This window comes from Phaseolus vulgaris, chromosome 6, assembly GCF_051622355.1.
Source record: "Phaseolus vulgaris cultivar YP4 chromosome 6, ASM5162235v1, whole genome shotgun sequence".
Taxonomy (NCBI): Eukaryota; Viridiplantae; Streptophyta; class Magnoliopsida; order Fabales; family Fabaceae; genus Phaseolus; species Phaseolus vulgaris.
In genome coordinates this window covers 23,743,781-23,760,888 of record NC_143503.1, presented here as the reverse complement: position 1 = coordinate 23,760,888, position 17,108 = coordinate 23,743,781, and the positions used below count along the sequence as shown (strand labels likewise).

Sequence of the window (17,108 nt, the reverse complement as noted above, 5' to 3'; positions counted from 1 at the left end):
AAACTTACTCAAAATTTCATTCTACATTAATATTATTAGTTATTAAATAAATTTGAAAACTCACTTGTCAATAAGTTAATTAACACAACTATATATATAATTTTAATGAATCAACATAAGTTAAATAAATATTCTTTTAATAAATTAAATATATATTATTTTAAAAATAAAATTTAACATAATAAATATTAGATTATTTAAATAATCAAACTTAAAAGAAATTTGATGGAAATTTTCAAAATTTAAACAAACATTAAACTATATTTAAAAAAATTAACATAATAAATATTAGATTATTTAAATAATCAAACTTAGAGAAATTTGTAGGAAAATTTCAAAATTTAAATATACATTAAAACTATCTCGATTGTATTAAATTAAAAAAAGTTTGATGATGAAATTTTTTCACAAAATATTAAAGATATGTTTGGTGGATAAAATATAATAACAATTTAATATAAAAAATAATTTTTAAAAATATAATTAAAATAAGATTTAATATAAAATATATTAATAAATATTAAAATATTTCATTTTTTGCATTATTTAGTTATTTATTTATTATAATATAAACATAATATTAATGAAATACTAAAAGTATAGTTATATATAAATTATTATTTATATTTATAATTTAATTAATTATATAAACATAAAAACTGATTTGGCTTTTGCATTAAATGTTTTTAACAATTAATTGGAGTTTAAATAATCTGCTAGCTCCTGATTGTTAATGATTCATATTATCTCTTTCAAATGAGTTTTTTCAAGATTGCTTCAAGCTTAGGATTTTTTCTAAGAATGGAATAAGATTGCTTTGTATTTTTCATTCTCAATCTGTGATTGTACCAGGTGTTATCATTCTTTTTATCTCTTGACTATTTTATTTATGTGGTGCAGATCCAAAGGTTGTTCTCTGATCTGTGGTGTTGTTTGTCAAAGGTGATGTGTGTTCTCGAATGGTTCAAGATCACTACTTTGGTTTGTGTTGTGTAATCAAGGTGTTTGATTGCTTAGTGGAATTTCCAGAGGTTTCTCAGGACAGGATGTAGCTTTTGGTAAAGAATGAACCAGTATAAAACTTCCTGTGTTGATCTTTCTATCCCTTATCTCATTTAAATTTGTTATGCTTTGGTTTTTAATAGATAAAAATAATCGATTGTTTCGCAAAAACAACTGGTTGATTTTCTAGAACCATATTAAAAACTGATTTGTTTTTGGCTGAACTGATTTCTCCTTTATTGATTTCTCATTGACTTTCTCTATACCTTCAACATTTGCGAAAATCATACATAAACAATTCACAAACAAGCAAATTGTGATGGTAATATGAACCAGAGTTGTTTCCAGGTCTAATCTACCATATGAAGCAATCTAAGATAGTCTTGCTTATTTTTGTCTTCGAAAAAATTGTTCTAACAAAAGTTAAGATGATATTTTTTGCTTTAAAAATCCCTTTATAATTTTTTCACCTTTTTTTCTGGCTTTTAGCTGTTTTCATTTACACTTTTAGGTGAGAGATGAGATTGTATACTGTCTTTGAGAACATATATTTTGTAGTTATTGAATTCAGGAAAAACCAACAATGATAAGATTTTGTCTTCATATATTTAAACATTTTCAATACATACACCAAAATTATGAATGCATTAGATTTAGATCTCGTAAGGTTGTATTTTTGTGCGAGTATCTATGTAGTTACACTCGATGCATTCCTAAAATGAAATGGTTTTTTTGCTACTTTTTATCACTATTTCTAGGTATAAAACCTTGATTCAATATTTGACATAATTATGACAGATTTGTCTAGAAAGAGCAGAGCAAAGGGTTTTGCATAAAAGTTTGTGGAACTGTAAATACTAAGACAAAGGAGATGATCTTTTGATTGATCTTCTTGGTAAAGTGCCAAACATTAAAAATATGATTTTGAAGAGTAAGAAATCAATGAGCTAAATGCAGAAGTAGTAGCACATTCAGTTTTGACATTTCAATATATTTTGATAATTATTTTGATAAATTTCACTAGTGTGGTCTGAGTACTGAATATCTTGATCAACAAATCAAATATTTTAATGATGGAATTGTAAATACTGATACAAAGGAAATGATATCTAGATTGATATAAATTAAAGACAGTTGTTAGTTAAAATGATCATGTATATTACTCTAATAATCATCCTAAGATAAACGAATATCACTTTTAATAATTAATAGATATATTATTTTTAAAATAAAATTTAACACGATTAAAGAACTAAATTGATTAAACTTGAAATTGGATATTTTCAAGGAGTGGAGAACTAGTTTCATGTTTGATGAAACTACCATATTTTATCCAATATATTATTTATTGTGTTGGAATGTATTTCCACCCTAAAAAACAGATAAATGAAGTTAAGTGGGGAACTTTCTAGAGACAGGAAGAGTAGTTGTTGAGGGTAATCAAGAATCTCTCACTTTGAAAAAATATATGAAGACAAATTCGTACCATTATTAGTTTTTCCTGAACTCAATAAGTACAAGATATATATTTTCAAAGGCAGTATAAGTTTCATCTCTCACCTAAAAATGGAAATGAAAACAATTAAAATCTAGTACAAAAAAGGGAGGAAATTATAAGACAAAACATATCACCTTAGCTCCTGTAAGAACAATTTTTCCAAAGACAAAAATAAGTAAGACTATTTAAATAATCATCCCCACTATAAGGCAATACAACCAATACATCAAATGATGGAGGGAACTTTATCAACAACATAGTTCATCCTACATAGTTTAACTAGATGCAACCAATACATGAGATGGAGATGAATTCTATTAATAATATAATGCATCCTACACATTTTAATCAAATGCGACCAACACAATAAACAATGTATAAAAAATATTAATATAATGTCATTGCAAAAATAAAAGTATAGAAAATATTATGAAGACAAATTTGTACCATTATTGATTTTTCCTGAATTCAGTAAGTAAAGGATATATGTTCCCAAAAAGACAGTATAGGTCTCATCAATCACCTAATAATGGAAATGAAAATAGTAAAACCTAGTAAAAAAAGGGAGGATATGTTTTGTCTTATAATTTCCCCTTATAATTTCTTCACTCTTCTTTTTGTATTTAATTTTAGTTGTTTTGATTTACACTTTTAGGTGACAGATGAGAATGATAAGATTTTTGTTTTGTTTGTGGTTTATTTTCACTTTAGCTGTTTTCATACAATGTCGTACATATCTCATATTTATATTGTATTCCTGATTGAAGATTCACTCAACTACAAGCCATTGTAAAAATATAATTTCCAAATAGACTAGTGTGTTGTCCATTTTTATCACACTTTCCATAATATTTACCACTACTATCTAACCTGACAATTTTCACCTTTCTGTCTAGTTGCCTTTCCACTTCATTTATATAAATTTCCAAGACATTCACTGCTTGAGATTTTTCATGCAGTAAATAAACATAACCATCTGCATGAGATTTTCCAAGGCATTATATTTAGAAGTGTATTCGCATAATATTGTCACGAAAACACACCTAGGTAGGATAAAGAAAAGAGGAAAAAAAGTGCTCTGCAAAGAAAAGAACAAATTTGCAGAGAAAAGAGATGAGAAATGACAGACAAATAAATATAATGATAAATAAAGTGTAACAAAAAGTTGGATAAAGTGAAGAAGAGAATCTTCTTCTTCTTCAAGTTCTTGGATGGCGTAAGTGGTTTTTCTAAACCGTTGAAGAAGAAAGGGATAAAAATGGGGTTTTAAGACAAATGATTGGTTGAATAACTCAAAAGAGGAATAACTCAAATCAAGAATCAAATTCAAGACAATTGCAATTTTGAATTATGTTTACAACTAGCGGGAACACATGCGTTTTCGCGCCTGTGTATCTGCATTTTTTATTTTTATCGTTACAACACATGTGACACCATTAAACAATAAATCAAAAATTCATCCTCAATCGCTCAATCAACATTAATCATGACAACCCAGAGAGACTTAGTCAAATCGTTCTGATCATTTACCACCACCGTCAACCACTTCCCCTTCATATCCATCATCACCACCACCCCTTTATTCTTAACCTTCCCAATCAAATCCAAAAACTGAACCATTTTTTTATTCACAAACAAAACTACCAACCTTTCACTACTCTCTCCAGTGGATGTATAAGCACATTCAACACGCACCGAATCCAGATTACACACTGCTCTTAACCGTGTTACTTCACATTGGAACCTTGTGCTTGGGGGTAAGCACGACAATGATAGGAACGCGCACATAAATAGTGTCTAGGGGTTCATTGTCTTCCTCATTCTACTTTCTTCTAACTAAAGTTTCTCTCTATTTGAAGATTGTGAATAAGTAAATCAGATTGGAAGTAACTTTTCCGTAAAACATGAGAAAATGAGAATATAATTTAGTCACTGTTCTGTATGATTTTATTTAAATCCATAAAATTATTTTCAAAAAACGTCTTATGATCAAGGACTTTCATCACTTACCCTCTGCCCCTTGTTGAATCCTTCTTATTCCTCTAGTCATATGTTTCAATCACAATTTCATAAGAAAAATGTCAAATTAGTGTTTCACAAATTGAAATGCGAATAAAGAGAATTACCGATTGTTGTGATGGTGCCCGCAACTCCTTTTGTTAAGTCATTCCCCTCCATCTAGTCACAAACTTCAATTACAATTTCATAAGACAATGCTCAAATTAGGGTTCCACAAAGATTAATCAAAACATAGAAATACAAAGAGAAGTGAGAATCAAAGTATGCTTTTACATGAAAGAAGAAAGGAAAGAGAAAAGAAAATGAGAAGTATGGTACAAAAAGGAAAGTGGGAAGTAGTGTGGGTACGTGGGTTTATGCGTAGTGAAAATATTCATATCCAATATTAAAGAAAACTTCTTAAATCAATTTGAAAACTATTTTTACATACATTTTTTATAAAATATTTCAAATAAAAAATTTGTTTCTAATTTTATACCTAATATATTTAAAATTTTGAAAATTTAATTTTTTTTCAAAATTTAAAATTTTTCGAAAAGGCTTTAGGGTTTGAAAATTCAAAAAATTAAAATTTTTAAAAAAAATAAGAAATGACGCAATATCCATAATAATAAAATCAAATCAAATATTGATATAAGAATAAAATAGAAAAATAATTAAGAGAAGTTAAAGAGGAGAATCCCTTTATATAGAGGTATAGAATACTCCATAATTCAAAATTTAAAATTCAAAATTCAAAATTCAAAATTCAAAATTTAAAATTCAAAAATTTAAAATTTAAAATTTAAAATTCAAAATTCAAAGTTTAGTTTTTAAAAATAAAGAAGTCACCAAATCACAAATATCTACTCTGGTATATTTTATAATAATAAAATAACACATAAAAATAAAAATAAAATTTGAATAAAATAACTGGGGAAGGTAGTTAAATATATGAAAGTAGTTGTTAAGGATAGATAAGAGTCTCACTCTAAAAAAACAAAAAAGTTAAATATATGAAAACAAATTCATACTTATTTTTCCTTAATTCAATAAGTTCAAGATATATATTTGGAAAGGCAATATAAGTTTCATCTCTCACCTAAAAATAGAAATGATAACAGTTAAAATCTACTAAGAAAATGGAGAAAATTATAAGAAAAAATATATCACCTTACTATCAATATACAAAACACCTGTTAAAATATATGTAAAAATATATGGTAAAATACCAGTTAACATCAACTTTATATATCATAATTTCGACTAAAATCCATATAAATATTTTTTTTAAACATAACAAAACGAACCCTAAGAACATAAAGAACAGAATAGGACTTTTAAAACTCAATGTACTAAAACGGAAAACTAAAAGCTAACATTTTGACAATAAAATATAACTTGGCTAATATTAATTTATAAAAAAAATACCTATCATAAGTTTTGTTTGACATATTATAATGTAAATATTTATATTTATTATTACAGCGACATATAAACTTAAAAATATAACATGTAATTTTTTTATCTGTATCAGGAAGTAATTATACAAATAAAATATTTGTTTAAATTTTTTGTAAATATATTAATTTTAATTTTAGAAAAAAAATTATAATTTACATTTAGTAAAAAAAACATATATTCAAACCCATCTTAACATATGTGGCCATCCCAATTGCCAAAAAAAAAAGCAACACAAATAAATATTTTAAAATATAAAATATCAAAACAGTATTAACCGTAATATTATTAAGGTGATCTCTTTTATCTTTTATCTTATTGTTAATATCTATATGATTTAGTGTGTTATCTTATCTATGAATATAAAAATGGATGTGAAGAGTGAAATGTTTGAAGGAGAAAGTGTGAGAAGAGAAAAGAAAAGTGAGATTTTGTAGTGAGTTGGAAAGGAAGAAAGCGTTTAAAGAAGAAGAAAGAAAGAAAAAAAATGGAAGTGTTGAGTGAGGAATGGTGGAATGAGACGAATGCTTTGTTTTTGGAAGTGTTCCCTAACATCCAAACTCAGCCTGCCACCTCGGACATGATCAATGGTCCTCCAATAATGCTACCGGAAGCAACTTCCCTCTCCGGTCACCCTCATCAAGATGTTGTGGAAGCTCCTTTAATGTTGCCACCGTCTCAAACATCCAAACAGTGTGGAATCCAGGTTCAGTCCAATAAACGAAAAAGAATTACCTGGACTATGGAAGAGCATAGGTACTTCTATAATATCAATATTCTTTTTATACTTTTATTTTTGTAATAACATTATATTAGAGTTTCATATTAATTTTTAATTTATTTTAAACTCATTTATTTTTTCATCATAGATTGTTTTTGGAAGGACTTTCCATGTACGGGAGAGGATATTGGAAAAAGATTTCATATTACATTCAAACAAAAGATGCAACTCAGGTGGCGAGTCATGCACAAAAATATTTTATGCGTAACAAAATATCGCAAGAGAAAAAGAAAAGGAAAAGCATTCATGACATGGTGTTAAGTCAACCAATGCAAGTGCAAGAAGGGATACACTTCAATCCTCCTATCAACATGCCTCATCCAGTACATCTAAATCTTGTTAATGTGACTCATCAAATACCACCAATAACAGGAATGATGCAGTCAAATCATATCAACCATATAAATCATCATCCACAATATAATGGAATAGATCAAATGATGGAGGACAATTATATCAATAACGTAGTATATCCTACACTGTTTGATTAGATGCAATGAAGATGGAGATGAACTCTATTAATAATATAATGCATTCTACATAGTTTAATCATATGCAAATATATAATGTATAAGTTGGTCATGAGGATTATGTAATTGTTTTTAATAATAATAATAATGCACAACCATATTATTTGATGTAACTACTACAACTCTTTTTATTAACTTATTTTTTAATGAATGATTTAATTTTTATTTTTATTATATATGTTAATTTAAAATTTTATTATTAAAATTGCTCTCAAATAGTTGTTTATAAAAGAAAAATCATTGTCAAAATTTTATTTTCTATTTAGTGAAAACTTGTGATGATATTATTATATATAGACTATCTCGTTCAAATGGGTGGAACGAACATTCAAGATTTTCATTACTTTGTAGGTGATTTTTTTTGGATTATTAAGCCTAAGCAATTTAATATAGACTATAAACTTATTAAGAATGATTATCAATAAAAAAAATGTATTAATGTAGAACATGGAGCAATTGGACAATGACCAATATAAATGTTTTTTTAAAGTTAAATATAAGTTTCATGTAAAACACTGTTATCTTTTACATTTCATTTCATGTATTGAGTTTTTGTTACATATAAGTTAAATCTAAAAGGATATTATCTTTTACATTTCATTTCTTGTTTTTTATTAGTGTATTTGTAACATCTCATAATACATCTAATCATTATAATACAAGTTCTACATGTTTCTATACAAACTTAGAGTTTTTCAAATATTCTTAATTCATTATTAGAGCTTATAAAAATAAAAGTATTTACCATATAAGGTTCAAAATTACATCCTAAAGCCTTTCAAACTCTGTGACACCTGTATGATCATTTGCTCGTGTACGTGGTATAGTCATCACATTTCACAACATAACAAGAAAAGTAAGGATAAACTAATGAAAAAAAAATTCATAACATATTTAATTCATGCAAAAAGAAATCAATCAAATTAATCATTTATAAACATTTATTTAAATGTTGTCATATAAAATTTCAATACCAATTTCATCATTCATATAGACCACACATGGATCTATTTTCAATCACAACCATTGGATTTCATTTCAATCACAGTCACTACACATGACTCCATCATCTTTTAGAAGACCCATTAAGTATGTCCCTACCATAGACTAACAATAAATCCATACATATATCAAGGATCATAATGAGTTCAAACATCCAATACCGAGTGTCTACAGCAAGACCCGTCATGTATGAACTTCCTCATCAGCTTCTCACCGACTGATATCTTAGTCTACGTGACTTAGATTATTAATGAAACCAGATAATCTTTGTTAAACATAGTCTTTCCATAATTAATGTACCATCAAACAACAATACATTATCCCAAATGTATGACATAAATTTCATACAATTTTCATCATTCATATATAATACATATCATTCATAGATATCTTAATATATTTACGTAATGCATTAGTATATAGAGACTATTGCTTTTTTAAGCTTCTTCATCCCGAATGATGTATTATACATCCATAAACTGAAAAAATAAAAGTGCGTTAATGTTTTCAACATTTAATAATAATTTATTGACATGGCTATTAAAAGCTTATCACATTTATTTGGAGGAATAGTATTAAAATTTTTATTATCATATTAATTTGTTACACACTTTATATATTTAAGACTTTAATTTAATCATTTAAGTATAAATTTTATTTTTAAAAGTTTTATGATTTTCATACTTCCAGCTGAATATTGGTGATTCTTGTATCAACTTAGTAAATATCAAAACCTTTATTAATTATTTTACACGTAAATTTTTTTTGTCTATTTGATTTATGTCTAATAATTAGAATTTAGATATTTCATTAAATCTTCTAACTTAATACTTATATCACATTTTAGCATTTTAATAGTAAATTTTATATAACTATTATCATATACAAGTCATTGCATTATTATCACTCTAGTAATTACTCTATCATCATAGACAACATATCAATTTATTACACTAAATGATTCAAAATATGATGATTCACAAACTCATATGATATCTCATATTATTACATACATATCAAATTTAAGTATTAAATAAAATATCAAATATATCTCATTTAAACAATACATTTTTGGTTAAACAAAGAAATAATTGTTTGAACATAATTTACGCTTAAGGACATCATCACCATTTGAAAAAAAACACTTAAAGTAAAAAAAAAAAATATTGTTTAAATCTCTTTTTCATTTTTGCAAAAATTACATAAAATAGAACTTTTGAATAATTAAAACAACAATCACCAATCAAAATTCTCCAAATTTATCTATTCTAACATGTTTCATAATCTTACTACAAAAATCAAAACCACTATTTCATGTAATCAAAATGTAGCATACATGTTAATTCAACCATTCAACAAAAACACTACAATCTACAAATATGCAATATCAAAACAAAACATGTTAATGTATATGATGAATAAGTAAACTATCACTTTATTCCACTTTCACATGTTCTATCAATCTATAGAATCTAAAAAACAGTAGTGGCCCAATCTATAAAATCTACCTTAATTTTTGAAGAGTTGAATATGTTTTTTTTTTTTATGTAAAATTGATTTTAGTTGTTATTCAAAACTATTGACTATTTGTAATTTGAAAACTACTAAAATAAATCAGACGATGTTAACATTTGTACAACGTTATAAATAAAATTTTAATATAAAATTTATTAAATTTTTCACGTCAACGAGAAGTTATTATCGACTTAAGTATAAAAGTTGAGTAACTAAAAGTAAATTTAATTTTTTATATAAAATTATTTTTTTATAAAAAAGTTTAAAATATTTAAAAAATATATTATACTTAATAAATTTTTTAAAATCTAAGATGAGAAACACCCAATAATGATTTCTGGTTCATGTTGCGTCACCATTAATCAATATTGATACCAATTTGAACTTTTGGTATTGTGTTAGTACCTTAATCAAGTAATGAAAACTAATTTAATTTTAAATAGTACCTTAGGTTATATGATCTAGATGTGAAGGTAACATAATCACACTATTTTGAGATTTTTGCAGGGATTGATATATTGGTTGATTCTTTTGAATTAAAGAAGTGTATGTAAAGTTTATCTTGGTTGATGATGATTTAACTTATGTTTACCTTTAATTTGTTTTGTGATTATAAATAAACTCACCTAAAATTTATGGATTGGTTGAATGGCAAGAAAAACCCTATTTTGGTTTTAAATGTTTTGTAGGGAGTATGCATGTATTAATACATTCATAATCTGATGGCTAAACAAAAGGTAACCACGGTTATGGAAATAGTTGAAATTAGAGTTGTATGTATTGAAAAAAAATTAAGTATATGAAGACAAGTTCGTATCATTGTTGATTTTTCCTTAACTTAATAAGTATAGGATATATATATTCAAAGGTTGTATAAGTTTCATATCTCACCTAAAGATGGATCTAAAAACAGCTAATATTCAGGACAAAAAAATGAAGAAATTATAAGGGGAAATTATAAAGCAAAACATATCCACCTTAGCTTGGGTGAGAACTATTTTACCAGATACAAATATAAACAACATTATTTTACTATTTATTTTTATTATTATTGATAATGTAATCATGTTAATTTTAAGGAAAAAATACAAGACATAATTATAAAAAAACCAAAGTCAATTAGTATTAATTAGTAGTGGACACAAATAATATTAAAGTGTGTACCCTAAATGCAAAATCCTAAAAAAAAAATACTAATACAAATGCGCTACACTTAATGCTTAAAAATGAGAATAAAAAAATAAAAAAAAATATAGAAAATAAAGACAACAACAATAAAAATAAACAAAAAACATAAATAAATAAAGAATGGTAAAAAAAAAATAACTAAAAACATTAAAAATATAAAATAAAGAGAAAATAAAATAAGATAAATATAAAATATATAAAAAAAACAAAAACAAATCTAAACATGATAAAGATAAGAGATCTAAGAGATACTAAATAAGTAGTTGTTGAACATAAAAAAGAAAATAAACAAGATATATTTAGTATCCGCTTATATATCTTATTTTTATCTTATTCAAATTTGTTTTTATTTTTTTATATTTTTTATTTCTATCTTATTTTTTAGTTATTATTATTTTTTCTACCATTCTTTTTTTTTTTATTATTGTTAGTTTTATTTTATATATTTATTTACTTTTAAATTTTTTTCTTCTCTTTTACTTTTATTTTGTAAATTTTTTTTTTCATTAATAACTATTTTAGACATTAAAAATAATTTTTTAATACATTTAAAATTATTAAAAAAATTATTAACTTTTTTAATTTAATAATTTATTTTTATTTTTAAAATAGTAATAGATAGAGAAATAAAAAATAACAGATTAAAAAATAAAAACAAAAATATACGAATCCAACGTGGCGTGTCATACTCAGATAAATAGTAGGTGGCAGATCTTGTTTCTCTTCTCTCTTCACACACTCTCTCTTCTTCTTCACGTCTCTGGACATACATACAAACGCTCATTCTCTTTCTCTCCCTCTCCTTTATCGTATAAAAGAACTCTTCTTTCGAATTCTTCCCGCTCTCTCTACACCTTTTCACTTCTTTCCCTCTCCGATTCACTCCACGCTCACACGCAAGCCTTCCAATTTCTCCCAAACTAATTTTAAGACATCAAGGGGAGTTCTTTGCATCGGGTGAAAATCTTTCATTATCTATTTGTGTTTTTCTTGTCTTTCAAGATCTGGGTTCTTGGTCTTTTTGATTTTTAATTAATAAAGGTTTTTCCTTTCCCTTTCTTGCAGTTGAGAATAAACCTAGCGTAGTTTTGTTTGGTACGGATCGGTGTTGAACGTGGTGGGTTTTTTTTTTTTTGCGGGCAGCTCTTCGTTTGAGTTAATATATTAGGGTTTGATGGCTGACCAAGGATTGGAAGGGATCCAGCCGGTGGATCTACAGAGGCATCCTTCTGGGATCGTGCCCACCCTTCAGTGAGTTTCACTTGTTTCTTTCATCAAGTTTTAAAACACTGGATAGCAGGGTTTCTGTTAACACCTTCCCACATTAGTGAAAGCGTGTATTTTTTATCCGTATTGCCGAAATTTGTTTTCTATGTTTATTGAATTATGGTGTTTATGTTAAAACCATTTGAATTTGAGGTCGTGCCTAACAAGATGGCAAATCATATTGGCCACTTTCAATCTCCTATGATTTTTTTCAAGATGGATTTCTCTATGAGTCAAAGCGTGTTGTTGTGTAGAGGTGTTTCATGTCATTTTCACCACCTTGTTTTTCTGTCCCACTCACACAAAATTTGCTTCTTTTGATTAATTTTCTTTTATTTTTGTTGGCATGTATAGTAATTTTGCTTGAATTTACATTTTATTATTTAATAATTTTGCTTCTGTTTACAATTTACTTTGGACTGTGCAAATGATTTGTTTCTATTTATATTTGTGTACTGCCAGAAATATTGTGTCCACGGTCAATTTGGATTGTAAATTGGACCTCAAAACAATTGCACTACAAGCTCGTAACGCTGAGTACAATCCCAAGGCAAGTCTCGTTTACTTGTAGTGAGTTTCACTCACATTGGTTATCTGCGCACTTGTGCATGTATGCATGTTTCTTTTTTCTGATTTTGCATCTGAATTACGATAAAGTTTGATGGTGGTTGTGCAGTCATCTTTTCTGCTTTCTGCTTTTTGTTGTTCTTATCTGGATCAGAACAGTATGGTTAATCTAAGATTGCTATTTTATATATCCCATGTGATATCTTCTACATGTTTATACTTGTTTTATTCAGAATTATTAAGTAGCAGATGTACTATATATGATAGTTTTAGAACCGCCCTACCTTACTACAACATAAGGACAGAAGGGAGAAGGTTGGTGGTATACTGTACTGATGTTATGATGTGTTTGCTTGCAGCGTTTTGCTGCTGTTATTATGAGGATAAGAGAGCCCAAAACAACTGCACTAATATTTGCTTCTGGAAAGATGGTATACTTCTTTTCTTCCCTTCCGTATCTATCTTGTAGATTAGAGCATGGTAGTAAGTATTGCACAATTACAAACCCCATGATACGAATCATAGGAAAACTCATTTGTTCTCCCAAATCGGTGTTGTATCGTTTGTATCAAACTCGGAATCGCGATTCTAACAAGAAACTCAGCCTGAATCATGCATTCGGGTCTCACTACAAAACGGGTGAAGTCGCATGACTCAGTTTGAAAAAACCCTAATCTGATTTGTTTTATTGTGTGAACTGAGTTAGAAGAGATGTATACCAATTCGTGTTCTTCCTTACTTTGATTGCCATGAATGGTTTATTTTAATTAACCGTGTTTATCAAATCAATGGACAAACTGGTGTTAGTTATAAACTCATTAGGTTTGTCTTTGCCTTAGTATATCATTGAAGGTGCTAGTAATGAGGTTGCAAACATAGTTGCCACTTGTCAGAATTGTATGAATAAATTGGTTATGTATAGCATGATGAGAGAAAAAGAGAGATCACGCATGGAGCAACCTCAATGGCCCAATTATTAATTTTTGCAAAATGGAAATTAAGAAGATATGTTCCATTTCTAAACTTATTTTAGTAATTTAGCATTAATCTTGCAATTTACTATACATTTCAATCAGGCATATCAGATCGTAGGCCTTCTGGTTTGGAATTTTCTTTGCTGCTTTATGTCATAGCTCTAATTTTTATTCCCTAACCAAATTAATTTGGTACCCCTCTTGTAAAGGGACTCTTTCTTATGGACTTTGATTTATTCTTTTTATGACCATTGACTAGGTTTGTACTGGAGCTAAGAGTGAACAACAGTCTAAATTGGCAGCCAGGAAGGTATGTTACTTTTTTTTTCTCTATCATCCTATAGGTATTGGTGATTCTTTTCTCAAAGTGAATCCCTCGAGAACTGAACCATGTTGTTGTAGCTTGTTTTTGAGACTATTCCTCCTGTTTTGAGTAGATTGAGGAGGCTGAATTTTTTAATTCTTTCCATGTGTTTAATATTGATCTTCAGGTTGCTCTCTTCAGTTAGGATTGTGAAGTTCATTCTGAAAAATTTACAAATTTTCTGACGTTTCTATTTTCCCCATTACAGTATGCTCGTATCATCCAAAAGCTTGGTTTCCCTGCCAAATTTAAGGTATTGCTTTTGTTCTTCCTTATAATTGTTGCTGTAATTGTTTTATCCATTATTGTTCTTTTCTCACTTAACTATGTAGTGCTTGATTACTAGTTGATTCCTTTGCTATTGTGCTTTAGGATTTCAAAATTCAGAACATTGTTGGCTCTTGTGATGTCAAATTTCCCATACGGCTGGAGGGTCTTGCATATTCTCATGGTGCTTTCTCAAGTGTAAGTTTTTTTAATTTTTGGTTAAACAATGGCTTGCATTGGATCTTTGATATTGACTTTTAAAATAACACCATTATTTTTTTTTCACAATCAATTTTTGGCTATCTTGATTTTTAGCAGTCTCAAACAAGGGCGTTTTTTTTTTTGTAATTATATACTTGATGTCAAAATAACCTATGGAAAAACTGTATTTTTGTTTAAAGCACTATGTTGCAAAGCATAAAGGATTGAAAGGCTTCAAGAGTTCGAAAAATTTAAAAATAGAGTGAAATGGTTAAACTGGACTAGTATTATTATAAATTACTATGCTCGTGTGATAAAGTAACTTAAGTTAGTATAAATTGTGGAAAGGGCATCTTCTGTTATGTTTATGCATGTGCTTAATCTAAAGTTTTGAAGTAGGGGAGAATGATGGATATTTGCTGATACTTTGCTTGTTTGTGGTGGTAGTATGAACCAGAGTTGTTTCCGGGTTTAATCTACCGAATGAAGCAACCCAAAATAGTGTTGCTTATATTTGTCTCAGGAAAGATTGTTCTGACCGGAGCTAAGGTAATATGTTTTGCTTTATAATTTCCTCCCTTTTCTTACTGGATTTTAGCTGTTCTCATTTCCATTTTTAGGTGAGAGATGAAACATACACAGCCTTTGAGAACATATATCCTGTACTTACTGAGTTCAGAAAAAATCAACAATGGTACGAACTTGTCTTCATATATTTAACTTTTTTCAATACATACAGATACAGATGGAATTTCAACTATTTCCATAATCGTGGCTACCTTTTGTTTAGCCATCAGAATTATGAATGCATAAGGTTGAATTTTTTGTGCCAGTGTTTATGTAGTTACACTTGATGCATTCCTAAAATGTATTGTTCTTTTTTTACTTTTGATCACTATTTCTGGGCATAAAACCATGATTCAATATTTGACACGGTTATGGCAGATTTGTGCAGAAAGAGCAGGAGCAGCAGGTCTTGCAGAGAAGTTCACGGAACTGTAAATACTGATACAAAGGAGATGATATCTAAATTGATATAAATTAAAGACAGTTGTTAGTTAACACAATCATGTATATTATTTTAATAATCAGCATAAGTTAAACGAATATCACTTTTAATTAATTAATAGATACATTATTTTTAAAATAAAATTTAACACGATTAGATAATTAAATTTGATTAAACTTAAAGAATTTTGAAAGAAAACTCAAAATTTAAACATAAAGGTATGAAGTTGTCTTTGTCCTTGTACTTGTCGTTAAGTTTAGTCGTTTCTTCTAATTTAAAAAATTTATTAGTTAATTCTCAAACTTACAAAAAAATTATGTGAATTTATTTATTTTTAACAACTTTTGTCATCATAAAAAAAATTGTTAATAAAGTTAAATTTAAATATAAATAAGTACTAAGATCACACATAATGTAAATTTAATCGTTCTATCTCCGACCATAAAAATTGTTACTAGATATAAATTGAGGTGTAAGAGATTGAAATTATATATTTTCAAAGAGTGGAGAACTAATTTCATATTTGATAAAACTATCATATTTTATCCAATATATTATTTATTGTGTTGATATGATACCATACTTTTATATTGTCACTATCATGTCTTATTATTTCTACCCTAAAAAAACTGATAAATGAAGTATGGAATGCAAGCACATTTTGATACCCTTGATGGTGATGCAGTTGGGAGTTTAAAAAATCAAAACAACACATTTATATAAAAAAGAAGATACACGAGTACTCAAATTTAGTATAAGAACTGACTCCAACATACAAGTATAATCATTACAGAATGTGTGTTATACAAAAACTACACCTGATTTTCCTTTTGTGATGCTACAGCTAGCATCTCATTGGCATTTGAAGGTGAAAGAGAGAGCAGTTGAGTGATGCAGATGGAGGCCGAGAGTGATTCAGAAGAGTGACTGAGATATGGTGTTTATTAAGAAAGAATGATGCAAATGTTACTTTTCTTCAGATTAGGATGCTTCTTGCTTTGTCTCTTTCCACCTTGTTCATTAAAAACACCTATACTATAGTTACTTTTCTTAATAAAATAACATATTATGATCAAATATAGAATTCAATAAATCATATGAACAGGAATATTAAGGTAAATCATATGAACATCATCTCTCCTACTACAATAGAGTTAACCTGTTTAATAAGTTAGTTATCTTTCACACAATTTATCCATTCATATGAACATCTTTTGACTCTCACCACCTGAATAACTTCATCTATATGATTTCATTATATCATTAGAGTCAGTATACTTCTTTCTAGACGAATTCCTAGTCAATGTCATCCTAAAAAATCTTAACACGGTATTTTCTTTCCTGAAAACATTATATCTTGATTAAGATTCATATTCCACATCTGACAATATCCAAAATCACACAATCATAAATCATACCAAACCTTAGAATTTCAAAACACAAGAATTCGTCCAATTATTACATAAATATCTAACAAAGAATTTT

At 27.5% G+C, this 17,108-nt stretch overlaps 1 protein-coding gene across 2 annotated transcripts; it reads left to right on the top strand.

Annotated features, from left to right (window-relative positions):
- Positions 1–11,660: 11,660 nt before the first annotated feature.
- Positions 11,661–15,721, top strand: LOC137831420 (TATA-box-binding protein). Of its 2 annotated transcripts, none has more exons than XM_068639091.1 (10): positions 11,661–11,932; positions 12,041–12,226; positions 12,704–12,791; positions 13,168–13,239; positions 14,042–14,092; positions 14,355–14,399; positions 14,519–14,611; positions 15,062–15,163; positions 15,235–15,308; positions 15,570–15,721. In XM_068639091.1, coding segments are annotated over exons 2-10 (603 nt in total). In that variant the 5' UTR covers positions 11,661–11,932; positions 12,041–12,149; the 3' UTR covers positions 15,571–15,721. The 2 variants fall into 2 exon arrangements, with proteins under 2 accessions (XP_068495192.1, XP_068495191.1); XM_068639090.1 differs by having other exon boundaries at positions 11,687–11,932; positions 15,560–15,721.
- Positions 15,722–17,108: the final 1,387 nt, after the last annotated feature.